The sequence below is a fragment of the Hippopotamus amphibius genome, chromosome 1, assembly GCF_030028045.1.
Source record: "Hippopotamus amphibius kiboko isolate mHipAmp2 chromosome 1, mHipAmp2.hap2, whole genome shotgun sequence".
NCBI classification, from domain to species: Eukaryota; Metazoa; Chordata; class Mammalia; order Artiodactyla; family Hippopotamidae; genus Hippopotamus; species Hippopotamus amphibius.
Genome location: NC_080186.1, coordinates 59,400,208 through 59,427,573, shown reverse-complemented (window position 1 = coordinate 59,427,573; position 27,366 = coordinate 59,400,208). Strand labels below are relative to the sequence as shown.

The window sequence follows — 27,366 nt, the reverse complement described above, 5'->3', positions numbered from 1 at the left end:
AGCTTCATAAGGAGAGGAGGAAAACCAAAAAAATCTGCTCCCCCTGTTGGTGGAAATGCAGGAAGCCAGGGAATCTGGCAGAGCCCTGAGCCTCAGAGAGGTACTGACGACAGAATCAGAGCAGGAAGAGAACAGAAAGAGAAAGAGAGTCAAGATTCTATACTTCTACTTCTGTTTTTTGTTCTCTGAGTCTCTCTGGTTATTTTCATCTCTTTAAAACATTTCCCCTACATTTCTGCTTTCTCTTTTCTTCTTCTCTGGAAAAATCATGATAGTAATAATGATAATATACATAACATGATACTATACACTATCTGGTTCATAATAGATAGAACAATATTTTATCAAATGCAAATTTATAGAATTTTTTGCAAATGAGGAATATTCCATACCTTTTTCACATTTTCTTTATTGGATTATCATTAAAAGTAGTTCTTGTTTCCATTCATTTTGGCAAATTTTGGAGGGTTTTTTTGTGCACAAAGTCATCTTTGTTATTGCTGCCATGACGGGGGGAGGAGGCTTATTAGCAAAATCCTGGAGGTGAAAGGCTGCATAGAGAGAATTCAAGAAATGAGAAATGAAGTGTAAGCCCTCCATGCTTTGGCATGGTGGTGACTCACCAAACACAAATGACTTCCCAGACCCTATCTACACCATCATACTTCACTCCTTTGCCCTGAAAATGGGTATACCTATAAAGAAAATGGGATCAGGGAGGTCTAAAATGTGCCATCTGGGTCCTTAGCAAGCTCTGTGTTTTATTCAAATTCTTAGTCTTCATAATTACTTTTTCACTTTCTATTTTGATTTATTTCATAAACATTGTAAAACTAAAGTAGCCCATCAGCTTTGTAGCCTAGCCACACAGAGGATTATATTATCCTCTTCTAAATGGGATTGCTGACAAGTTGAAACAAAAGCCTGAAAGAAAATAATCCAAAACTTTCTTGGACTCCTCAACATGTGAAATCTCCTGATTCTCTGACACCAACTGCATGTTTAACTCGCTTTGAGTGTGGGTCTCTACCTGCAGACTCCATGAAGGAAAAAAAATTAGAGAGGCCTTCTGGGTTTGGGCTGAACTGCAGATTCAGACAATGAACAAAGATGTGCTTTAGATTCTTCAGTTACTGAAACTGAATAACTCCTATTTTATTGAAAGCAGATAAAAACAGAGCAGATTCCTAGAATGTATATAACACTGAAATAAATGTTTAAACGTTATATTCCCATATTTCTTCACTTCAGGTATGTTTCACTTCTTAGATATCATAAAAATCTATAGACAGCAGCAGTAAGTTTTTTTGAGGGAAAGTATAAGCTGGTTTTTTTGTTGTTGTTGACAAAGTCTCACACTTTATCAGAAGTGGACACTCTGCTTAGGAATGACTTTAAGTCATTTAGTCAAGTCTGTTTTCACCAGCTTTTTAGTTTTGTCTCCTGTAGGGTCAGCCTGTCAGAAGAAAGGCAGGAAGAAGAGATCCTCTGCTGGCCTGACCCCAGGCATGGTTCCTGAGAGCAGAGAGCGTTCTCAGGGTAGGTCAGAACAGAGTTGGTGTTGGAAAGGGCTTTCAGGAGTGAATATAACTCCCAAGACATAGTGAAAAAATGGGTCAGTGACTGGGAATCTGTAGAGACGGGTGATGAAAGGAGTCCAGCCAAGTGGCCAGACCTAGGGATTAGGTTCCAGAACCAAGGAATCAAAAAGCAGATAGACAGGAATGGATGTCATGCCTGGACTCTCAGCCCAGGGTGAGCAAAGCTCGAACGTGCTTGTTCAGGTTTTAACCCAAGTGAAGTTGAGCAAGATTGTTCACTTATGGCTGTTCTTTATAAAGCTGCATGCACTCTCTGACCAACGTTCTCCACCCCCACATGCTAAGGCAGCCACTGTAACTGCTGACAAGAACAACAAGAGAGAGAGCTGGATGCAGCACGTGAACAGCTTATATAAGTATGCGTGGTGGCAGGAGGAAACTTCCCCGATTGTGGTAAAAAGCTACTCTCATGGTGTGGCCTGTGAGTTTAATTTTTTAGCTATATTGCTTTGCTGATGGGAATGTTTTTCTTAAAAGCACAAGAGATTAACATAAGAAAATAAACTGCCAAGGAAAGCTGAAAATAAAGTGCATTGTTCCATTCAGTGAGTCACAGTTCCAGGCAAAGCCTTCGGAGTTGCCACGCCTTAGAGCTTCAACTCTGCAGATACAGCGTGAGTGAGGGGAAAACCCACAGCTGAGAATCAGCCCCAGAAGACAAGACAGCCAGGCTGACCTGCGAGCTGTAGCACAAGCAACGCTGGCGGCCACGTGGTCACCAGCGATATTCTACCCTCCAACACGCCCAGGGGAGCACCAAAACCCAAGCAACTCCCTTCAAGAGGGATCAAGAGGGAAACTGCTCCAGAGCAGAAGAGATACCTTCTAGAACAGATACTTTCAGAGTTGGGGAGATCATTTTCACACTATAATCCAGGGCTGCTTCGTAATCTGCTTTCATTTATTTCTCTGACTCCGTTCGTTCATTCATTCAACAAATATTTATTGAGTGTTTACTGATCTAGATGCTGAGGAGGTAATGATAAAAACAGACAGGGTCCCTCTCTCATAAGCCCTTCAGCGGCAAGGAGACAACCAATTACACAATATGAATGTGCACGTTGTAGGCATGAGCATGCTGCAAAGGAGAGGTATCTGACGCACTGAAAGCATGGAAGAGGGGATACGAGCTAGGCAGGGAGCTCAGCTCAGGCATCCAGGCCAGAACAAGAATTTGAAGGAAAACAGGTGAGAAGCAGTGGGAGAAAGGTTCCGAACAGAAGAACCGTAAGAGAAAAATTCCCTTCACTATCCCTCAACATTTCAGCTCTTAGCATTTCATTTCTAGTTTCTTGAGCCCATGAGAGACATGATACATTGAAAAACAATGGAAGTGGAGTCAGTAGGTCTCATTGTAGCCCTATGACAATACTCACATAGCCTTGAACAAGTTGCTTAGATTTTCTGAGCCTTAGTTTTGTCACCTATAAGATAGGAATGATAAAATACAGCACACAATGAAAGTTAGCTCCTTCCCCCACTGGCTAATTTTCACAATCTTTCTGAGACTCAGTGTCTTCATTGAAAAATAGAAATAAAAAATTTTACCTGTATCAGAAATAAAAAATTATACCTGTATAAAAGATTATACCCACATTTAGGTGGGTTCATTTATAAATGCTAAAGCATTATGTAATTATGAGGTAATATTATTAATCACTCATAAAATATTTGTGAGGCCTACTATATTCCAGATCCTGTGATAGTTATTGGAGAAGTGGAAGGTTGACTGAGGCATAGCCTTGCTCTCAGGAGAGAGTTGCTGAAAGAGAAGTTCACTCTTTTCCTTGATCAAGAGAGAAAAGGCAGCAAGGACAAAGTGAAAGGCCGCTGTGGCCTGCACAGGCATCCAAGTTCCTGGCCCTTGGCCCTTGGCCCTTGGCCCTCCCTGGGGGATATCTGATACCTTCCCCCCAGCCATCAGCTGAGAGCTCGCCCAGACTACCTGACCCCAAGGGCCCCAGGGACAGGGCTTCAGGATAGATTTCCAAATCTTCAAAATAAGCAGACAAAGGAAAGTTACATCAAACAAAAAATGACTTGAGTACAGTAGGGAAGTAGTTGCTCTGATTGATGGAGGAGGTTGTGAAGGATGAGGAGAGAAAAATCACTATAGATTTCTGTCTTTCTAATGAAAGTTGATGGAAAAACCCAGATTCTCTGATTTCCAGCCCAGCTCCTTTTATCTTATTTTCCTATTCCTTCTGAGAAGAGATAAAATGAGTAAGGGGTGGAAAATTTCTTGCCCAACCATGATTCAGGAGGAAGCTCAGCCACAGAACAGGCAAGTGTGGCATCGCCTAGAGAAAGAGGACTTGTAGAGACAGGTCTCAGATAGATCCACCCCAGATTTTGCAAAGAAGCCACCTCCTTCATCACAAGTTCTAAGCCCTTCCAAAGTTCAGGAAGACACTAACTGTTTCATCATTGACTACTTGACACAATGTACCCAGCAGGACCAGTGTGAGTAAACCGGAGGCTTTTCTGCAACATGACCCACAGGGACAGTGCCGGTCCTGTTTGCAGCCTGAAGTTTGTGACTCTCCTGGTGGCCCTAAGTCCAGAACTCTTATGCCTGGGAGCCGGAGTGCAGCTTCAAGACAATGGCTATAATGGATTACTTGTTGCAATCAGTCCTCAGGTATCCGAGGATCAGAACCTCATCCCAAACATTAAGGTGAGTGGCAAGAATGAAGTCAAAACCGTGATCCTATTCGAATAGACCTGTAGCCTTCTTTAAGGAGTTATTGGCCTTGCCTGGTTTGTATTGAAGCAGTAAAGAAAGTGGTGTTTCTTAAAGATAGCATCAAAAATTATAATTAACAGCCAAGCCAGTTTGGTCACCTAATTCTGTGTAGTCTCAGCTCACAGACTGAGCTGAGACTACACAGAATTGATCTAGCCCTCTTATTTGTTGTTGTTTGTTACTACTAATTTTAGCTTTTGTATTTAACTACATGAGTGTTTTTTGGGTAGCAACTCAAAAAATAACCCATTGTGGCAACAAAGACCAGATGTTTGACTGATGAATAAGCATGATTGTGCTTACTAAAATCATGCTGTTGGATTCTGTCCTGAGAGTGGGAATTCTCAGACAGAAAGAGTGAGAGTCTGGATGGAGTGCCAAAGAGCAACATTCTTTCTTTTCACTTGAATGTTCTGTAAAGTAATTGACAATTTTCACCTTAATATGGTAAGGCAGGCTCATAGCTCTATTACTTGAGTCTCCCTTTGGTATTGCTTTAGTGAAATCGGTACTGTCATAAGGTGTGGTCTTGGACATGCCCACAGACATGACATGAAAAGCATTTGTTTGGTAAAAGCTTAAAAGTCTTTCACAAAATTGGGAAAATTACATAGGCAAGCCCAGACACACAATTAGTGTCCTAAAATCTCTTCCAGATAACCATTTGAAGTTTATTTGCTCCTAAATTTTCCCCAAATCTAATGCTGTCTCAAAAAGAAATGGGCTCCTTCAAAATATTTTCATTATTTTTTAATACTATTTATTCAAGTATACCCAGAAAACCAAAATATTAAGAATTTAAAATAAACTTTTCTTTTCTTTGATTATAGGAAATGATAACTGAAGCTTCTTTTTACCTATTCAATGCTACCAAGAGAAGAGTGTTTTTCAGAAATATAAAGATTTTAATACCTACCACATGGAAAGCTAATAATTACAGCAAAGTAAAACAAGAATCATATGAAAAGGTAAGAATTCAGGATTTCATTAAATGAGCTTAACTCAAGAAAAAAATATAATGTGTTCAAACTTTAAAAGTGAAAACTTAGGCAAAAACAAATCATTGATATTAATACACAAATAATATTATTGAAAAGACTGTTATGCATAAAATGTATGGCAATGTAATAAGTGAAAAATATGGAGTGAAAAATAAGCAAAATGCCATCGCCCAAGCAACCTTGCAGAAGATCTTGTTACTTTGTAACTTACAGGGTCCTTTCTGAAATTTTTGGTTAAGGAACAAAAACTAGTTTTATTCTACTGGGTATGAGCTGTAAAGGGAATAATTTCAACTGTGACTATGCTCATTTCCCAACCTGTCAGGGGCAGAAGACATGCATGCCCAGACAGAAACCTAAGCCACCCACACATATAAAAGTAAGACTTTCTTGTCCTGCAAGAGTGCAAATTCGCAGAATTTCACATTCCCCCAAGTCCAGGATACTGTTTTCAAGAAGTATGTTGATGAGAAGCAAGGGAGAAAGCAGGGAAGAGAGGCATGGCTACCTGCTTTCCTTTTCCATCCAAAAAAAGGGACTTAACCTTCGAAGGCCTCTCATAAGTTGCGGATTATAATTAAGCATTCTTGACCACGTGTGGCACGTACTGGTATGCATGCTGTCAATAAATGTTAAGTAAATTTGGCAAATGACTGTTTGAGATTACTATGAACGAGAGTCCTAGCAGCTACCAAAAGGGGCAGAAACAAGAGGCATTGAGAATATAACTGAGGGCTTCAGCAATGGAGTGGGTTCAAGATCTGTAATTACAGCTCAAAGAGAAGGGCTGGGACTATGGTAGTTTCCCCCTTTCCTTATTTGTGTCACTTGGTGTGAATTTTCCTAAGACTGTTTTAATTCTTAGCTCTCCTTTGAAGTTACTCCCTCAGTAACTGAATGATACAGCAATCTCGAAGGCAACCCAGTGTCCTGAAGAAGTAACAGGGGTTCTTAAAAACTATTTGATTTATGACCAGGTGAAAGTATTTGATGCTTGGGCATGGAGATAGGAGAGATAGAGGAACTGGGATAAACTGGGAACAGAGATATTGTTTATTAAACTTCAACTAAATGCCAGTCATTCTATATACATTGCTTAATTCTCAGACACCTAAAATTAGTTGCTATTATTGGAAATTAGGAAACTGAGCCTCAGATAGGGCAAGGATTTTATCCCAAGTCAAACAAACAGCTGGTAAATTAAAGAGCAATTTGAATTCCTGCCTATTTCATTCCAAAACCTATGCTCTTTGCTCTAAGCTATGCTGTCTCTAGCTACCTTACATAGATGTCCTTGATCAATTTGGCCTTTAGTGGGACAAAATGTATTGGAGATAATCAATACCAAAACCAGGGGCTCCTCCTCATCCTAATGGAGAAGAGAGAAATAAATAACTAAAGCAAAAATGACTGATCAGAAAGATTAAAGGAAAGAATCATTGAAGGCTGTTCATGTATCTGCTAGATACCAATTCTCGTAACCTCATAATGTCAATCAAACACTTATCAAATGATCGTTATATACAGGAGCCATGCTAGGCATGGCAGAGGCATAAGGAAAAGCAAGATAGTTCCTGTTCTTGTGAATCCATAGTCTAATGTAGGTAGGAAGCAGGTGAGAGGGGAGAGGGTTAGGAAAAGTAGGTAGGAGCTGTATTACTATGGTCTATAAGGTAGAATATAACCCCAAACAGCCTGGATGTTCTATCCCATGCAGAGTACTCTTTCCTTTCTGCTTCAGGACAACCTTCCAGACAGAGAAATGAGGTTTTGTCCAAGTGAAGACTATTCAAGGGCATGACGTCTGTAGCCCTTTCCACAAGTTCTGCCTTGCAAAGCCCTTGGCTTGAAGTCTTATCTTTCTAAAAATAAATATTAATTATTATAAAAATAATTCATGCTGCTTCAAAAAGACAATGTAGAAATATGGAAAATAAAAAGAAAATGTTACCTTCTACTATTTCTCAGTGACGCGTACACACACACACACACACACACACACACAACCAGTACACATGTAGTACATAAATATAAATATATATATTTATAGGATCATATTAGATCTATTGTTCCAAAATCAGCTTTAAAAAAAAACAACATACTTCACTTCACAATGTATTATCTTTCTTCCTAAAAATAAAAGAAACAATGTTGTATATAAAACTGTGTTCTGTCTAGATGGTTATTTGAATAGATATTTACTTTAGCTTCTGACTTAAAATATTGTGTTTTATGAATAGTAATTGAAATGGTCAGGATACAATATGAAATATAACTTCAATAGAATAATTGTTTTGCTGCTCTGATTGGTTATGGGAATAAAAGGACAAAGCTTAAAAGAAACATGTCCTATTGTCTTGCACTGACGAAAGAACCCACAGGAAGTTGTTCACAAAAGGCTATATATAACATTTTACAGTACAGCTCTGAATGATGTGTAAATGCTCTTAAAATTTCTTCAATTATTTTAATTACATTTTATAGTGTTTATAATGTCAGAGTTTTACAGTGTTGACTTTTGAGAAAATTTTAATCTGGAAAGTGGGAAGGTCAAATGAAAATAACGAAGTTCCATGGAAATTTGATAAGCTTTTAAAATACATACGTTTTTGAAAGTGATATAGTTTTGTTGGTGATTAGTTGTGAATGCATTTTAAACTCCATCCAAAGGCGTTTACTTTTTCTAAATCTGTCTTTAAACTGGGATACAATCCATTCAGAAAAATGCACATATCTTAAGTGTACAGTTCAAAGTGGTTTCACAAATGTAGATGTTTGTGTCACCGACATCACAGTCAAGATACAGAGTACTACAAGGCATTTCTTCTAATTTAGGCAGATGTCATAGTGACTGACGGCTATGGGGCACATGGAGATGATCCATACACCTTGCAGTACAGAGGGTGTGGAAAAGAGGGCAAATACATCCACTTCACACCTGACTTTCTGCTGAATGATGACTTAACAGCTGCCTATGGATCCCGAGGTAAGTGTGACCAACCAAGAGATAGACAATGGATGGCACTATTTGCAATATTCTGTGCTTAAGGCTGAAAGGGACTCAGAGGACCTGACACCTGCCAAGGACTTACCATTTGGATGAGGAGACAGGCCGCATGTCCATGAAAAGGTGAGGAAAAAAGTGAGCCAGAAAGGGTTAAGCACCAGATCAGTGGCCTGGACAGACGGGGGAGTGCTGTAAGAATTCAGTGAAGAGAGAGAGCATTTTGAGCTACAGGTGGTCAGAAAAGGCCTCACAAAGAAGAGGATCTTCAAGGTGGATATCGTGTTGATAAATGGAAAGAAGGCAGAGAAGAGTGGGAAGAGTATGAATAAACACGTGGCAGCAGGAGAATCCAGGTCAGATTTGAGAGAGGGCAGCAGTCAGCCTCACCGACGCAGCAGAGAGACCGTGGGCAGTGAGTAGTGGGAGGAAATGCTGAGATGCGTATGGGGTAGATGATGGGGAGCCTCAAACGCCCAGACTAGCGAGTTGCCACTTAAGGTTTATAAGCAGAGGAGTGAAACCACCCAAGCAGGGTTCTCAGAAGCTGAATCTGGCTCTGTGGATAACCTGGATCCCTCAGATCAATGAGGGAGAAACTGGATGTCAGGAGAATAATTAGCAGTCCAGGTATGGGCCCATGAGACTTGAGTAAGATTGGAGGCAGTGAGATAGGAAGGACAAGAAAGATAGGAATAAGAACAAGAGAATTTTCTGTGTGCCAAGTGCTGTGCTATTTGCTTTTCAAATGTTATCTTATTTAATCCTAACAACTCTAAGTAATGAGAGCTATTCGGAGCAGGGATATGAAATAGAACTGCTTCAGAGTGAAAGGCAAGGGGTGTGTGTGGGGCGGGGAGCAGCATTAAGGAACACACAAGGTTTTTGTCAGAAACAGAAGGGACCAGTTTAAAGGGGAAATCCACAAGTCTGGAGTTACGTAAGTGATTGTGAGGAGGGTGACTATGCTGGTGGAAAGACCCAGCCTGTGGCCGGAGAAGGATGACTGGAGCTCCACAGAGAAGTCAGCGTCTTTCTCAGATCTCATTGGTGGATGAGATATGAGGGAGAAACTGTGGTGAGAAAAAATCAGCAGGTCAAGGGCTAACTATCCAATTCTTAATTTTTTGTTTTTGATTTTAACGTACAGCACTGCCTTTCCAATGATGTTTTCACTTTTAACCACATTTAAACTTAAATAGATTTTATTATACTCTGTATAGCTAGCAGGGAGTAGAGCCACACACTCTATAAAACATACTTTATAAAACACTTTATAAAATTTTATAAAAATGGCTTTTTTTCCTGGTAACTATGAGGTGCGGATAATCTCTGCACAAATATGTGACTTCACCAGCACTTCTAAATTCCATGAGTAGGCAAAAACTTTTCCTTAGTACTTTCAGCTTAGACTGTTCTCCTCCCTTCCTTTGTCCCAAGGTCCAAAAATTGCATAATATGCCACACAGCCTGAGTCAACTCAGCAAACATTTCCTGGGTTCCCGGAGTTGGGAATTCAGGAGAAAAAAAAAAGTTTACTTTGGGAGGGAAGTTAATCTGGAAAATTTCTATTGGGGAGAAGTCAGTTTTTAGCTAAACATGGAAGGAAATACAAGATTTAGAGAGGTAGAGATAAGCTTCTAAAGGATTTGATGCAAACAGTGAGGATTTGCATGAGCTAAGAGTTGGAGATAAACATGGAGAATCAGGAGTAAAATGAAAGAGAAAGGACCACCCAAGCAGGTGAGGAGGTTCTATGATCCTTTTTGCGCCTTCTTCCCTCCCTGGCCCCAGGTTTTCAGTCATTGCTATAGACAGGAGAATTACCTACAGGAAAAAAAGAGGCAGGCATGCCTGGATAACACAAACTGAAGAATAGGAAAGCTTTATTTGCTTGTTTGGTGCCTTAGTCCATAGACTGGGAGGCTTATACACAGCAGAAATTTCTCACAGTTCTGGAGACTGGAAGTCCAAGATCAAGGCACCAGCAGAACTGGTGTCTGTGAAGGCCCACTTCCTGGTTCATAGACAGACATCTTGTTGCTGTGTCCTCACGTGGCAGAAAGAGGAAGGGAACTCTCTGGGATCTTCTTATAAGGGCACTCAGCCCATTTATGAGGGTGCCACCCTCATGATTTAATAATCACTCCCATAGGCCTCACCTCCTAACACCCTCACATTGGGGGTCAGGATTTCAACATATGAATTCTGGGGGGACAGAAACATTCAGTCCATTGAATTGAAACATTGGGTCCATATGCGTCTTTTCCCTTCTCAGAATCCTGAACTTACAGGCATGTATGAAACTAAATAGAAACCTGTTAGGCAGGTTGATCAGGGAAATGAGAGGATGTGGGACTCCTCACTAATTTCAAACAAATGTGCAACAGGTAAATCACTGGTTTGTACCTAGAGGACTAAACATACTTCACACTACCTCTTTTATGATGGTGGGAGTGAAGCAGAAGGAGATGGGAGCGGGGTGGGGAAGAGGACAGTGGAAGGAAGAATTGCACTGTAGACCTTCGGAATGAGTACATACAGTCAGCTGATGTTATATCTTCACTGATTGGCAAGGTCCATTGATGAAATTTTAGGAACTCAAAACAAAAGCTCTTTCTTCCACAGGCAGAGTATTTGTTCATGAATGGGCCCACCTCCGTTGGGGTGTGTTTGATGAATACAACCATGAGAAACCTTTCTACATAAATGGGCAAAATCAAATTACAGTAACAAGGTTAGTAATTTTTTACATGTTTAAAATTCACTGTTTATTTATTTATTTATTTTTGACTCTAAAACAGTTTGCAATGGCGGCTAAAACGTAACTGACAATTTTCAGTTTTAAAATTTTATTGCAATCTTTTAAAAAATTGGTAAACGTTTGTGTGGTCAAATATCAAAACAATATAAAAAGTTATACTCTTATATAGCATACTCCCACCATTCTCTTCACCCTGTTCCCTTTCATCCCCCCTAGAGCATCATTTTTATTAGTTTGTTATTTACTTTTTCTGTGTTTCTTCAAGCAAATTTAAATGAATATGAATATAACTTTTTCCTCACTCTTTTTTCTTTTCATTGCATTTTCCATTGTACGGATATACCATAATTTTTCAACCAGTCCCTTATTGTTGAACAAACGAGTTGCTCACAACATTTTGTTATTACCACAGGCCATAATGCTATAAATAAGTTATTTCCATTATATGCAGGCAGATCTGTATGTCTATTGAATAGCTGCCAAGAATTACCAGGTCATAAGGTAATTTTAGCTGTAATTTTGGTAGATATTGACTAATTTTTCTCCTGAAAGTTATATGGTTTTTCACCCATTGACAGCATTTGAGACTGCTTATATAGGAAGGAATCCTTTAAAATATCACCACTACATGTTAATTCTCTTCTTCCTTGGATGTCCAATGGCAATGAGCTCAAAGGAGCCCTGATTCAGGATACCACCACTCATGCCCTTCCTTTGGCCTCCAAAAATTCATGTTGATTTCCTGGTAGCTTTTGCTTTGACCCTGTTTAGCTGGTAAAGCCCTTGGCAATACAGAGTCTCTCATCAAAATCAAATGCTTTAAAGTCAAGTGGAATGCATTTCTAAATTAATGGCCTTTCTTAATAGTTTTTAAAATGTTTTATGTGTATCTAGCAATCTACAATCCTTGAAACAAATTATTTTATGAGCTGATGAAAAAGAAACATAAGTATTTCGAAAACAGACACAACATCTCTTCCTATTTTAGGTGTTCATCTGACATCACAGGCATTTTCGTGTGTGAAAAAGGCCCTTGCCCCCAAGAAAACTGTATCATTAGCAAGATTTTCAAAGAAGGATGCACGTTTATATACAATAGCACCCAAAACGCAACTGCATCGATAATGTTCATGCAAAGTTTATCTTCTGTAAGTATGGCCTTAAAAGAACAAACTCCTATAAGAGTCCATCTTTTCCCATAATAGACTGATATGTTTTAAGTATTTAAACAAAAAGACAATTAAGATTAACTACATTTTAGAGCTTGGGGAACCTTAGAGTTCATCTAGTTTTTGCCTTACAGATTAAAAAAAAACTCAGCACTCCCCCTACCCCACAGTCCAAGGTGATCAGTAAAAATTGATTCCTTTAGAAAAGTGAGTGTTTGTTCTTCAGGGAAGGTAACAAAGGGAACCCTGGAGTCTTCAAAATAAATTGCTCCTATAGTGGTGCTCCTATATCCTTTCATAGGAAAGTGTACCAGGTTAATGACAGGGATGTAACATATGATTATATTTCTCTCATTTGAGGTAGCAAACCACTCTTATTTTAATGGAATTCCCTAATTCTCTTTCCCTTGTTTTGCATATTCTAGAACTTAAAAAGAAAAATCAGGTGTTACCAAGAGAAGTAAACTAACCCTTAGCTTTTGCAGGTTGAGAAGCTCAATCTTATCAGTATTCCACACTAACTGACAAGAGCCTTGTGTAGGAATCCAGAACACATTTTAAAAATTATTATTTATTTAATAAGAGTACTCTGTCATGGAGATCTAACAGTCGCATCCTCTAGCCAGTTCATTTTCTCTCTGAAGGAAGCAGCATGGAACAGTCAAATTCTTCCCAGAGGCCTGCTCTGAGAGTGTGGAATCAGAAAGGAGAGAGTTAGGAGATGCAGAAATTTAGTCGCATCAGCTTTCATAACCTGATACATTTTTTTTCCAGCTTCTTCACATCTGTGGGTCATCTCCTGTCCATCTGGCTGGGAACACTGTGGGCAGTGTCTCTGTGAAGTTTTCTGTTTCTATGGCTGACCAATGTTCCTTGGATTGACACATTCTTTTTTTTTTAGATTTTTTTTCTTTGCTCTGGTTTTAGCCCAGTTTTCGTCAAGGCTAAGAGTCTTTCTGTAACTTTAAGGTGATTTCCATATTTCTTGTCCAATTCATTATGTTTTTAATTTATAGCTTTAATATCTGAAGCCAAGCTAATTCCATATTATTTCATCCACATTGTTTGTGGCTAGGTACTATCTTTGTGATCATTTGAAAGACCTACTCATTAATAATCAGTCAGAAAAGTTTTACCATCTCCTAACCACAGTCATGAAATATAAAGAAAAGAGTTAAAAACAAATGGCAACAACAACAAAACAGGTTCTACTTTGTCTTCCCATCCTACTATGAAACTTATGCTGTTCTGCAATTATTAACTTTTTGAAGCTTCAGCTTCCTTTTCTAAGAAATTAGAGTTGGGACTAGAGGGTCTGTAATATTTCTTTTAGTTTTAAGCTTCCATGGCTCTGTTAGCAGGAAGCATCTACTCTTCACAGGAATATAGCCACTGGGAAATAGATAACATTAATTTGCAGTGCAAATCATGCCTTTAAAAGGGGTGCTGCCTTAGATTTAGTATTATTATATGAATTATGGCTATATCTCCAAATGGGAGGAAAATCAGGAAGTAGATTTAAATTGGTTTTCTCCTTATCCTGTTCTTACAGAGATCAATATTTGAACTAGCTCAATATATGTTGACCGATCAATAGATAAAGGTGCAGTGCTTGTTAAATACGATTCCGAGAAATAGATTGACCAAGATAACATCTCCTGGGGTGTTTTCTTTAACACATTATCATGCTAAGGAAGGTGAGAGTTTGTTTTATTTTTTTAAAGGCTAAGATATTTGTACATGGTCTACTCTCTGTTACCCAAGTGCAAATAAACTTTAGTAGAGGTTGACCTTGGTACCATGAGGGTGCCAGTGTTTCAAGCAAAGGGTACCAAGGTGTATTTGTAAATTCAGTGGCATTCTTGAAGTAAAGAAGGACATTGCTGTAGCACTTCTGATTTCTCATGTTTCAGCTCATCTTTCCTTTTACCTTTAGTTGTTTGAGAATGAGAAGTATGTCTAGTATGAGAGGAGTACTTTTATTTTCTAATTATTTTCTGAGTATTTTATTTTATTCTTTTTCCAGGTGGTTGAATTCTGTAATGCAAGTACCCACAACCAAGAAGCTCCAAACCTACAGAACCAAATGTGCAGCCTCAGAAGTGCATGGGATGTAATCACAGACTCTGACGACTTTAATAACAGTTTTCCCATGAACGGGACTGAGCTTCCGCCTCCTCCCACATTCTCCCTAATACAGGCTGGCAACAAAGTGGTCTGTTTAGTGCTGGATGTATCCAGCAAGATGGCAAAGGTAACCTTGGAAATGGTTGTAAACCATTCATCATTTTTTTTTCTATCAGTTAATTCTTTTTCTTTTCAGAGGGTAAGGCCAGGGAGGGGTGAGTCCAAATGTTTGGAATAGTCATGGGCATCATATCTTCTTGCGGAAAGGAGAAACAAATTCAGAATGTGGCCCAGAAATTGGGATAATGCACCTAAATGAAATCCACAGGTAATTCTCAGCCCTCATTTTGGCTACTAATGGCAACCTTTCCAAACAAAACCCTTTCCAAAACTCTGACATGTAAGGGAAGGCTCCTTTCTGACCACATTCCACTCACCAGTAAACATCCCTGGCCGAGACAATAGACTGAGTCTGCAGTGAGTATACATATCTATTATCTATTATGTGTGTATTTTCTATGTCATTGTGTATGGAGAACCATATCTCAGTCATCTGGCAACCTAGCAGCCTTCTAGAAACCCACTCTCCAAAGCTCCAGAACTCTTAGACAGTGGTTAGAGATTTAGTCTCTGGAATCAGGCAGATGTGCTTTAAGTCCTGGCTCCTTCACTTACTGTCTGTGTAATCAAGAGTAAATAACCTCTTTGAAGCTCAGTTTTCTCATCTGTAAAATAGAGATGACAATACCTATTTCATTGTTGTGACAGAGCCAGTTCATACTGGCTCACAGGAATCTATTGTTAAATTTTTAAGAAATTTGCAAGCCAGTTGTAAATACAGCCATTATTTAAAAATAAGCTATGTAGTGTTATAATTAAATAAATATATTGAAATAAACATAAGTGCTCAAAACTCATTACTTCCTAATTATTTTTCTACTATTCTTACTATTATCTATGCCCAGAGTCAGTAACTATCTGCTTTGCATAGCCTGCAAATTAAGAATGGGTTTAGACAAAAATCAAGAGAATAATAAAATTTCATGACACATGAAAATTATATGAAATTCAAATTTTAGCCTCTATAAGTAAAATTTTATTGGAGGAGAGCAATGCTCATTTGTTTACATATTATCTACGGCTGCCTCAGTACTAAAAAGTTGAATAGCTGCAAAAGAGAATATATGTCCCACCAAGACTGAAATATTTATTATTGTATCCTTCATAGAAAATGTCTGCTAATCCCATATCTAGGCTCCTGAGGTTATTTCTGGTCTATCGTATCTCTATGAGTCTGCTTCTACATATCTCTTCCCAACTCTGCACTCAGTGATGTCAAGTTAAGAACTTAAATCAGCCGCAATGGGAATATTTACCCCACAGAAGTTGCAACAAATCCCGGGTTCTCCCTCTCTCTCTTTTTACCAGAAAGCCAGTTTTTAAACATTTACCAGCACACCACTAACTACTTCATAGGGTTGTTGAAAGGGAAAATGAGATACTGAATATGAAATTTTTGGTTTATAAGTGGCAACTGTTATTTTATTATAGTACTTGTCTTTTGGGAGAGTTTATCTTCTTGTATCCTCTGGATCAGTAGTCCTGGAAAATTTGTCTTTTTTGGCTTGTCACTAAAATGTGAGAAACACCACTAATATATTCAGCATCTAGATAGTTTTGTAATCTTGCCTACCTGCAGTTGACTAGGGTATGATCTTAAAACATGATCTCAGAGTAATTTATATTGACTGCCTCTGTTGAGTAAGAACAGATGGAGTGAAAGGGATAATTGAGAGAAGACCTGAGAGTAGAAGAGAAATAAGCCTAAAGCAACAAGCACATGGCAAAGAAAACTTCTCTCCCTTTTCCTGTCAATAGTGTCATTGAACCATCATTGCGACCATTAATTCATTTATCAGGTGCCTATACTGTGCTGGCTTGGGGGATACAGAGATGATGGAAGAGAGTCTGCTTTGAAATGCTCACAATCTGATGAGGGACACATGACACACACCTGTGAATAAACACAATACAGTGTGACAAGGCTCCACAGAGGTGTGAATTGCTATGGAGGCACTGGTAGCATCTGGTGCTATAAGAGAGTGAGGAAGGCTTCACTGAGAGGATGAACTTGAAGCTGAGTTCTTGAAGGATGAATAGACATTTGCTTGTTGGGTGAGGTGAGGGGAGACATTCCAGTGAAGGGAGGAAGGTATGCAGGTGGCTGAGAGACAAAATTAGTAGAATTTTTTCAGGGGAAGTACGTCCATTGGTATGGCTATAACTAATACTGGCTTGGTCTAGAAAACTGACAGATAAGATGGAAAGATGGTTATGAATCTGAGAGAAATTTAAGACATTGTATTGATATGACCTGTTCAAGGATATGGAGATCGGTAACACAGAAGTAATAAAAGAGAGTTCCAAGCTTCTGACTTCACTAGTTAGGAATGACCATAATGTTAGAAATAGCTAGTATTTACTATGTATCCATTTTGCAGATGAGAAAACTGAAGCTAAAAAAGATAAGTAATTTCTCTATGGTCACATTATTAGTAAAAGTTGAAGGCAGGAGTCAAAGTCCTTGTTTTATCCACTCTACCAATTTACCTCTCAATATTGTAAGAGAAACAATATTTGGGAAGGGGGGTAACGAATTCAAAGTGTGTAGAGTCTTAGATACCTGTGGGAGGTTAAATTGGTGGTATTTCCTAAGCAGTGTGAAATGCAGGTCCAGATGTTAAAGGAGATGTCTGGGTTGGAGACAGAGACTACAATCATCACTGAACAGGTGGTCACTGAAGCTCAGCTTGCTGTTTTCACAGCCTTCAAATCAAGTGATCCTAATGAATTCATCACTAGTATCACCTGCCCAAATGTGGTCACTTACATTACTTTATACTTAGTAAATAATTCAAGGTGTAACTATTTCCATATACATATCTCAGTTGATCCTCGTGGTAATTCTATTTTAATAAGCAAGAAAGATTATTACCCCCACTTTACAGATGGAATGCCCAGCCTAAGATAAACATGATAACAGAGGGTAGTGCCAGGATTGATGCCTCTCTACCATAAGGTCTTTGTAATGTTTCCTCTCATCCAGAATGAATTTTAAAAGAAGTAATTACAAACCAAGTCTCTGTTGGTTCTACAGATCTTTGAATTCATGTAGGAGAGAAATAGTGGATATATGTGTTCTTAGAGAATGATAAATTACGAACAACTTCTTGGGGGCATAGTTCAAAACCACACCACTCTCCCTGAAAAGCATTCATTTTTGAGCCTGCAATTAATCAAACAATATTCTAGCATTGTGTCAATTTTTACAACTCAAAAAAAAACCCCACAAAAAGCCACAATCTGACATCTCTAAAGAATTAGCAGAGATATTTGCTAATTAAGCTTAATCATAGTTTTGTTTACCAACCAAATGTTGTTACCTATCTTTTTTCCTTTTTGCAACATAGGCTGACAGACTCCTTCAACTGCAACAAGCAGCAGAATTTTATTTAATGCAGATTGTGGAAATTCATACCTTTGTGGGCATTGCCAGCTTTCATAGCAAAGGGGAGATCAGAGCCCAGCTACACCAAATTAACAATGATGATGACCGAAAGCTGCTGGTTTCGTACCTGCCTGTCGCTGTGTCAGCTGAAGCAGAAACCAGCGTCTGCTCAGGGCTGAAGAAGGGATTTGAGGTACAGTAGAGCACTCCAAGCTTCAGTTCACCATCACTTTCCTTTCCCTCACTTTGCATCTGAGTTTGTTTCAGATTTGGGGCAATCTATTACAATGTGGTCGCGAATCTCAAGTTAGTAAAGTGATGATGGATTATCTTTAAGGTCAGGAACCACGACTTTCTCACCACTGAATCCCCTGTGCCTAGTAAAGGGCATGTAATGGTTGCTTAAGAAATGTTTGTTGAAGGAATGAGTAAATAAATGAATATGATGGTCAAGGCTAGGCATCATCTGAACAGTTTCTAACACTGTCCCTATCCATCTGGGACTGTCCCATTTGTGGCCATTGTCACCCTTGGGTTTTCCAATAAAATCAGCATGTCTGGCTCCTGCCTGTAGTCATATTAGACCTCAAGCATATGAATATCAATTAAAGTCAGAGGTGTGTTTCAAGAATAATGGAGTTCACCTAAATCAGCGTAAGTTTGGATTCCACATTGAGGATACAGCATGTGTTAAACATCTGGTAGCAGGCAGATCACAATTACAATGTTACTGCCTACAGCCAAGTGTTTCTCAACCTTGGCTGCCCATTGAAATCACCTCAGGATTCAAAAATTCTGATGTCTGGATCTCACCCCCAAAGATTCTGATTTAATTGATCTTGGGTGTGAGCTGGCTATTAAAAAATTTTAAACTTTCTGTCCAATTCTAATGTATAGCCGAGGTGAGCACCACTGCTCTAGGTCCTTTTATTGGCCACTTACTGGATCTCATAAGCAAGGATCTCATACAATAACGTTCTCCCATATCCTTTATGATGGGCACTATTATAAACGAGGGGCATCTCATAGTGATTTGAACAGGAAGAAGCCCTATCCATGAGTAAGCTGGCAATGGCAAGTAGGGTGACAAGTGCTGTGATGGGGTGAGGTGATGACCTAGTGGAGATGGGCATGGAGAGTGTGTGGAGCTATAGAGGACCTAGAAGAGGAATCTGCCCCATTGGTGGGGAATTTGGAATGAGAGTGAACTCTTCTGCTCAATAAGACAATCTGAATTACATTTCCTTCCAAATGACTGATACCCTGTGTTCAGGTGGTTGAAAAACTGAATGGAAAAGCCTTCGGCTCTGTGATGATACTAGTGACCAGTGGAGATGATGAGCATGTCACCAACTGCTTCCTCACTGTGCTCAGCAGTGGTTCAACTATTCATACCATTGTCCTGGGTTCATCTGCAGTCAAAGACCTGGAGGAATTATCACATCTTACAGGTAAGCAAATTTCTAGAAACATATTTTAGAGCATTTCTTTTCAACTTGAACATTCAAAGAACAACCATGAAACTCAGATTAAGTCAACAGAATACATGGCTTAATTGAAAAAAATATAAACAGTTTTCTTAAGAAAAAACACACAAAAAAATTGCTAAATTCTGTCAAAAATTTGCTGACTTTTTTATACTTGCCTTAGAAAGTGCCAAACATATATATCTAATGAAAATATTATTATTACTTCTTTGTTAAACCATGTATAATCGTGGAACTAAAAGTACGTTTAAATGCACTAACTTCTATGATAAGGACCATACAGTATTATACACTGTATAATTTTTTTGTTCTAAATGAGTATCATTTTTTTGTTCTAAATGAGGCACAGAATAATTTTATCTTATATTCCTTATGTTCAATAAAAAATGCATATGCTAATTTGAAAATTGAAAGCTGTTTTATTGAATTATGTTTGAAAATAATGTTTTCAGAATGTAAATGTAAATATATAGCAATATAAGTAGGTAGCAATTAACCTAGTTGTCTAGGAATTACCTTCATTAAATATTTATTGATTTCAATAAATATTTATTTTCAATAAATACTTATTGAGTTTTATCACACATCAGGTAAACTCTAGACCCTGTACAATTACAGCTGTGAACAGAACAAACAAAACCACCTGTCTCCACACACCCACTCACCACGTGGTTGTATAGGATGCCATGCAAAGCAAGTCAAGCACAGCTCTTGCTTTCCCCAAACTCACCCTCTTAGGCAAAGGAAGTTTGTTAGAAAAGGCCTATCATTTTATCTTTCGTTTTACTTTATACATTTTAACAACGAACATCCTGTTGTGTATTTCAGGAGGTTTAAAGTTCTTCGTTCCAGATAAATCCAACTCCAATAGCATGATTGATTCTTTCAGTAGAATTTCCTCTGGAACCGGAGACATTTTTCAACAACATATTCAGGTCAGAATTTCCTCAATATTGTAGTTACAGACAGGGGAGAGCGGGGAGGGAGCAAAGAAAATAGATGAATTGTGCTGTCTCATTAACCTTATTTGAATATGTAACAGCCCTCATTACATTAAAAGAAGGCTTTTAATGAGCTTCTTGACGTCACCAGAACCAGGCTTCATCTTTACCTGACGTGTACTTCCGAGCCCTAGGAGTCATTTTCTGTTATTGCTACTTCAGCTTTTCAAGGTCTACAGCAGAGATTGCTTCTTGCTTGTGGCTCAAAATGGGGTTGGGGATGGGATGTGGGGTAGAGGTAAGCCCAGAATTATAAGAATCAGTGGATTTAGTTTTTGTTCAAACTTTCCACAATCAGAATCTATTTTACTTTGACTTTTTAAAAAACTTCCTCCCTTGTATAAAAGTATCAACTATTTCATTCAGTTCTAGAAATTCCTAAAGATCACTCCAACGACCACAATTTATTTGATTTTGCTCATAAAATCTTCCTTTAATCAAGCCATTTTTTAAAGGGCTAATTTTTTTTCTTTCTAAGTACTTTAAAGATATTTTGAATATAACTGAATAATGTTTTGAATAAAATTTTACCTGCTGCTTCCTCACAGATGGTAAGTGAACCTACCAAGTTTAATGGCTTGATGGGTGCAATGAAATCAGTAAATTATTGTTAGAAAATATTTGACAAGATTATATGTACAGAGGAGAGGCAATAGCCACAATTCTGTCATTAGAAATGGAAAAAGGTGAATTTTAAATAATATATATTTTAGATTAGACTACAATTAGCTCTTCTGAATAATCTTTCTACCCTTGATTTTCTCTTTAATAATATGAAATAAAAACAAATGTTTAAAAAAGTAAAAGAAAAAATTTAACAAAACATTATTCACATGACTCAAATGAGTTCCCAGATTTGGCCACCTCTCCCCAATTATGTGCATGTCATTAGCTCCACTAGATTGTGGACAGAAACCACATCTAATCACCTTCAACAGTTTAGAGCCCAGCATAGAATGTGGCACAGTAGTCAGCAGTTCACGAACACTTGTTAAATTGATTTGAATAAAGAATCCACAATGTCTTTGCTGTCATCCACTGAGCAATTTTAGTGTTGCTAATGTATTTATTTAATAAATATAATTTTTCAAAGTTATTTATAGACTTGTATGCTTTGTGAATACACAATGATTAAATGCAAGGCTCTGGTGTTAGCCAGCCTGGGTGGGCTCTGTGGCCTTTTTACCTCCTTGTTGTGTGACATTGGACAGCTTACTTCCCTAAGCCTGAAGTCATTTCACCTGTGAAATGTGGGTAATGATAGCACTCATCTCAGAGGGTTTTCATAAGGATTGGATAAGATAATATATGTAAAGCAATTAGCGCAGTGCCTGGCATCTGTGTGCACTTTGTACGTTACACTCATACACACACAAGTGCACACACAGCTTATTTAAGTGCACACAGCTTAAATCATGACTAAATGATTTTTTTAAATGTACAAAACTCCACTGAAACCCAATGTCTGATTTCTTATTAAAATACATAAAGATATCTGGACAGATTATATACAAAGTAATTAGAGCACGTTCACAAACGAAAGTCAAAATAAAGCTTGTTTTAATTGCTGCTCTGAGGCAAATATTGATTGGGATGAGATAAATATGAAAACAGTTAACATCTCTTGATAATGATCAATGAAGGGACGTGTACTAGCTATAACAAAATATTTTATATCTACTGTACTTATAACACTTTGCTTAAGCAAAGTATTTCTATATGAAAAATAATTTATGTAAATATAGGACATCTGAATTAAATAGTTTTATTTTTGCCAATTCATTTTTATTTGTTATAAAAAAAAAGACAAGATGGAATGATTATGCATACGCTAGAAACTTTCACATATATATTCTCTTGAACAGCTTGAAAGTACAGGTGAAAATGTTAAACCTTACCATCAGTTGAAAAACATTGTGACTGTGGATCACAGCATGGGCAATGACACTACTTTTCTAGTCACGTGGCAGACCAGCAGTCCCCCTGAGATTGTCTTATTTGATCCTAATGGAAGAAAATACTACACAGATGATTTTATCACCAATCTAGCTTTTCGAACTGCTCGCCTCTGGATTCCAGGAACTGCTAAGGTAGGTGTTGCAAACTCATTCACAATGACAACATTTAGTCAAGTACATGACTTTCAAATGAATCACAGAATTAAATGCATTGTGTAAAGGAAATCCTCTGTTGATGTATCAAAATTTTACTTCAAATTTATAAGGGCATTTTGTGAATGTTCAAAATTTAAGAGGAACAACTATGTTCTAAACTTTAAATAATGGCTACCAAAGGCTTCTCACTTCAACAGTGGAAATTAGTATCTATATGGTACAAATAATTTCTTTTTGCTTACTTCCTTCTTTACAAAATCCATATAGTATACTTACCTATGCACTTAGACAAAAACCCCTCTACTTAGAATGTATAATGTAAATACATGCAATACATATGTTTTTGAGCACCTACCATGTGCAGGGTCTTGTTCTAGCTGCTTTACAATAAAGTGCCATGATAAGGATAAGAACAGGGTACTCAGAGCACACAGGAAGCATATGCAGGCAGTGGGGGAAGGAGAATGCTTCCTGTAAGTGAAGACATCAAAATGGAAATGTGGAGGCCTAAGGGGCTAGAGGTGTGAATGCCATTCTGGGCAGAGGAAACAGACCATAGAAAGGCTCAGAGAAAAAGAATATGGCTTTTCATAGAATTACAAGTACTAGTTTGATGTGGATGAACTACAGAGTAGCATATAAAGTGGAGATTTAGGGGAAGAAAAGAGGAGGGAGTGATGAGGTAGACAGATATACAGGAGTCAGTAAAAGGAGCAGGAGTTTGCATCTTACAGGTAAAGGGAACCACTAAAGTTTGCAAGCAGGGTGGTGAATTGGTCAGATCCACTCTTCCATTGGCTGAATGCAGTCCCTCTTCAGGTCTGTTGGCCCTCCCTCCCGCCAGATCACCATTGATAGGCTCTGTTTGGCCTTCCTGCCTCTGGGCTAGCATCCTTCCCTTCAAGCACCTTTATCAAGAGTGATCCTTGTAAAGCACAAATCTGATCAAATCTGTCTTCTACTCAAAACTCTTTGATGGTCTCAGGATAAAATCCATGGGGTTGTTATTACATACCAAGCCCTTCACGTTCTGCCTTCTGCCCAAACTTGTCTTGTTTATTTTTTAATTTAAAATATATTTTTATATGATTTTTGAAGGTTACTTTCCATTTACAGTTATTACAAAAGATTAGCTATATTCCCCGTGTAGTACAATACATCCTTGAGCCCATCTTACTCCCTAGTTTGTACTCCCACTACCCACTCCAAACTTATCTCTTAACCCTTCTCCCAAACACCCTATGCTTTCCCCCTACTTAACTTCTCTCCAAACTCATCACATTCTTTTCACTCCTGTGCACAAGGACCAGGAGCACTTTCCCTACTTCTTGCTGCTTTTGCTGACCTCTTTGTCTGGATTAGGTGCCCTGTATCAAAACACTTATTACACCCACAGAGAAGTTTTCCATGTGGGGGTTTTCACCACATGTCTGTGACTAATGTTATGGTTACCATCCCCCCACCCCCCAAAAAACCCCCAGGTAGATAGATAATCTTGATGCTTGAATTGTGACTTCACTGGAAAATGGTAAAGCACATGAATCCCAGTGAAGAAGGCTGGGTAGTGTACGATGGCATCTTAACCTTCCAGGGTCAAACCTTAACCCATTGTTTTCTCTCTTCTTCCTCCTGCTTGATTATGTTCCTCATGCTACTTTCAGGGTTTAAGAAGAAGCAGCAGCAGGAATGAGGAAAAAAGGAATACTTATGTACAATTTTACCAAAAGAACAAATTTCTGCCACATTGTAGTTTGAGCTTTTTTCTTTCAGATATTCTTTTGCAGGTTTCCCCCAGGCAGCCCAGACAGATAAAGAGAATGGCATTTAGCAATGTTTCTATAAATTACTCAACATAGACATTATAGAATCCTAATCTATTAAAAATAGTGTTCCTTTTTTTGGTCCCTAATAGTGTACATGGGATTGAGATTTCTGGGCATGGGAGTATGGAAGGAAGTGGAGGAAAGGAAGGATATTGTTGCCTTTTAGTCCAGGTTATCCACATAAATCATAATGTCCACTTAATTTGCTGTAATTTTCTCCATTATATAAAAGGAATAAGAACATTGAACCTGTTGGGTGAAGGGACTCAGATTAATATTTGCCAAGTACTTTGAAGCTGGACACATCATTATCCTCTAAAAATGTGAATCAAGATGTGTTCTTCCCCACAAATAAATTCAGGATTTAATTCCCTAAAGAGTTACCTAACAATGAAAGTGTGTTGTACAGTGAAAGCCATGTAAATACTGAATTTAGTTATCTTTTAACCAATATTACTCTTCCTGACATTCTTTCGTAGTATTTTAGAAAATGCAATATCCACAAAATAAGAACAAAAAACCCTAGAAGTTTAGGATTACACTTTAAAATGAGTTGATTTTTTTCCTCACACTTGACAAACGAAGTCTCTGTTTTGCAGCCTGGGCTGTGGACTTACACACTGAACAATACCCACCATTCTCCTCAAGCCTTGAAAGTGACAGTGACCTCTCGTGCCTCCCGCTCAGCCATGCCCCCTGCCACTGTGGAAGCCTTTGTGGAAAGAGACAGCATCCATTTTCCCCATCCCGTGACGATTTATGCAATTGTGAGAAAGGGGTTTTATCCCATTCTCAATGCAACTGTAACTGCTACAATTGAGCCAGAGACTGCAGATCCTGTTACGCTGAAACTTTTTGATGATGGAGCAGGTAACAAGGAATATCATGTCATTTTTCATGTTCTCAAGAGCTGTTCCGATGCTGCAGTATCAATATTAAGCTTATCTTTAAAATTCTTCCAATTCAATTATTTTTCTCACCCAGTTTTATAAGATTCCCAAATTCTCATAGACTCACTGATATACTAAGTAGCTACAGGTCTCCATCTGCACAGGGAAAGCAAATTGGGAAAAGAGAATCTCCTTGAGGCTCCTCAGAACAGCTGTGCGTGAGCAGAACGGAGGGAGGAAGTCGCCCAACACCTAGCTTTTGGCTTCCACTTGTCCAGTGACCTTGACCACACTCAGTAAGGCCACTTGGGAACAGGCATGCCCACATTCCTCTTGGATTCACCAGCTTTACTATCCACTGAAATAATCAGATTGGACAATTAAAATAGCAAATGAAAACCCAAAAAGGGAGATGCAATGACAGTTAATCCATTTTTAATCCTTGAGCCCGGTTGTTAAAGAGAAAACTGGAAATTGAACTTGTGACCCACGAGATGACCACAGACTGTTCTTTAGCCAAGTAGCTGGGTTGATGAGAGAGCATAGTCAGTGCCTTTTACATGTGTCATTTGGTCCCGAGAAGACCAGAACAGCAAGCTTAGTGGAATCAGGATAGAGATTTCCCCACCACTGGGAAAACAAAAGTAAAACAAAACCAAAGCCTGCTTCAAAGCACTCATTCTTCACAGAGAGCGTTCAGAGCTTCATCATCATACCTCACAGACAGCACAGCATCAAGCTGGGCAAGCAGCAGCACCTGGACTCTTTCTGACTAACTTGCTTTAACTTGTAAAAACAATCTCCTTTATTGTTTTATCATCTCTGTTCTGTTCTTTTCCTAAACTAAATTCTCAGGATGACGATAGACCTCAGAGTTTATGTTGGCAACCCCAATGTTTGATCTACTAGTAAAATCATATTCCTTCTCTTTGTTGTTTCAAAGATATGTTTTTTCAAGAGTCTTATGTTTGGCCACCCATTAGTATCTCACTGTGGCAATCTTGTATGACCTTTATGAAACAAAAGTTCATTTAAAGGATTTTAGTTCAAGTCCACCTCAGAGGATACTAGAGAAGTCCTCTTGTTTGCCTACTGGAATGGATCCAAATGAACTTCTCAGACTCTGATTGCTCACCCCTGTCCACACCTTTCACTTTTTGTATATGGTCCAAAAATATACTTTGTAGAATGTTCCTCCCTAGCCCCAGCCTGCAGGTTGGCCTGGGAACAGATCCTGCTGTCTTAGGAAATAGTACCTCAATAGGCTCAATAGGCTTTTATGTTTATTCCGTGGAACTATTTCATTTATTCGATGTCGAAATTTATACACTGATGAAAGAAACTAAGAAAAGGTTATTTAAACATCAAAGTGTAAATTTAGATTCCCCCCATACTTAACACACATGCACATAGTTATCTAATACTTATTTTTATAATGGAAATAGCATTTATCTGCTAATAAAATTAATGGACAATAATAAAATTTATACTTGTAAAATGTTTTATAATTTTAAATGTACGTGCTCATGCACTCTCTCCAGTAATCATCACACCACCCTGTGAGACATTATCCCCATTTTATAGATGAGAAAACCGAGGCTGGGGGGATGATTTCACAGCTAATTAGTGGCAGATTCAGACCTTAAAACAAGCCCCCTGACACCCAAGCCAGTGTTCTTCCCCATTTTCTTCTGACTCAGTGATTAAAAGGGGTGGCAGTGGTAACCGTGGCAGGAAGAGATTCTTCCTTTATCCTTTCTCAACAAAGATAGACCCTATTAATCATTAAACCACTAAATATCAAGATCTGATTTCTTTCCAGTAGATAAAAAAAGTTTTCTAAAATGACTGTGATTATAAGGTGCTTAGTGTTTTTTATTTTAATAAAATATACTCCTATTTTTCTCATGTTAAGGAGCAGTTCTGCCTCTTTAGTGGGGATTCTAGAGCACTTTAGTGATGATGCAATGCTAGAGAAAAGGGCTGGGTATGTGGTGTGAGAACTGAATTGACTCTAGAATAGGACAAGCTGCTTGCCCCATGTGGCCACCTGCACTTGAATAGTGAATGTGATCTGCACTTGGGCTAAGTTGCACTTCCATGGCTGCCCTGGAATCTAGGCCTTGCTGCC

At 38.5% G+C, this 27,366-nt stretch overlaps 2 protein-coding genes across 2 annotated transcripts in view; one reads left to right on the top strand and one right to left on the bottom strand.

Moving 5' to 3' along the window:
- Window positions 1-476, bottom strand: part of ODF2L (outer dense fiber of sperm tails 2 like) — a 53,098-nt gene extending 52,622 nt beyond the window's left edge. The window contains exon 1 of the mRNA XM_057714178.1: window positions 393-476. The gene's annotated coding sequence lies outside the window, so the exon portion shown is untranslated. The remainder of the gene's footprint in view (window positions 1-392) is intronic.
- Window positions 477-3,980: 3,504 nt separating this feature from the next.
- LOC130839741 (calcium-activated chloride channel regulator 2) overlaps window positions 3,981-27,366 on the top strand; it is a 40,392-nt gene continuing 17,006 nt past the window's right edge. The window contains exons 1-11 of the mRNA XM_057714119.1: window positions 3,981-4,278; window positions 5,178-5,315; window positions 8,184-8,334; window positions 10,981-11,089; window positions 12,105-12,264; window positions 14,312-14,539; window positions 17,883-18,113; window positions 19,194-19,371; window positions 20,236-20,342; window positions 22,274-22,498; window positions 24,945-25,215. Coding sequence (XP_057570102.1) covers window positions 4,093-4,278; window positions 5,178-5,315; window positions 8,184-8,334; window positions 10,981-11,089; window positions 12,105-12,264; window positions 14,312-14,539; window positions 17,883-18,113; window positions 19,194-19,371; window positions 20,236-20,342; window positions 22,274-22,498; window positions 24,945-25,215 — 1,984 coding nt within the window. The 5' untranslated portion in view covers window positions 3,981-4,092. The remainder of the gene's footprint in view (window positions 4,279-5,177; window positions 5,316-8,183; window positions 8,335-10,980; window positions 11,090-12,104; window positions 12,265-14,311; window positions 14,540-17,882; window positions 18,114-19,193; window positions 19,372-20,235; window positions 20,343-22,273; window positions 22,499-24,944; window positions 25,216-27,366) is intronic.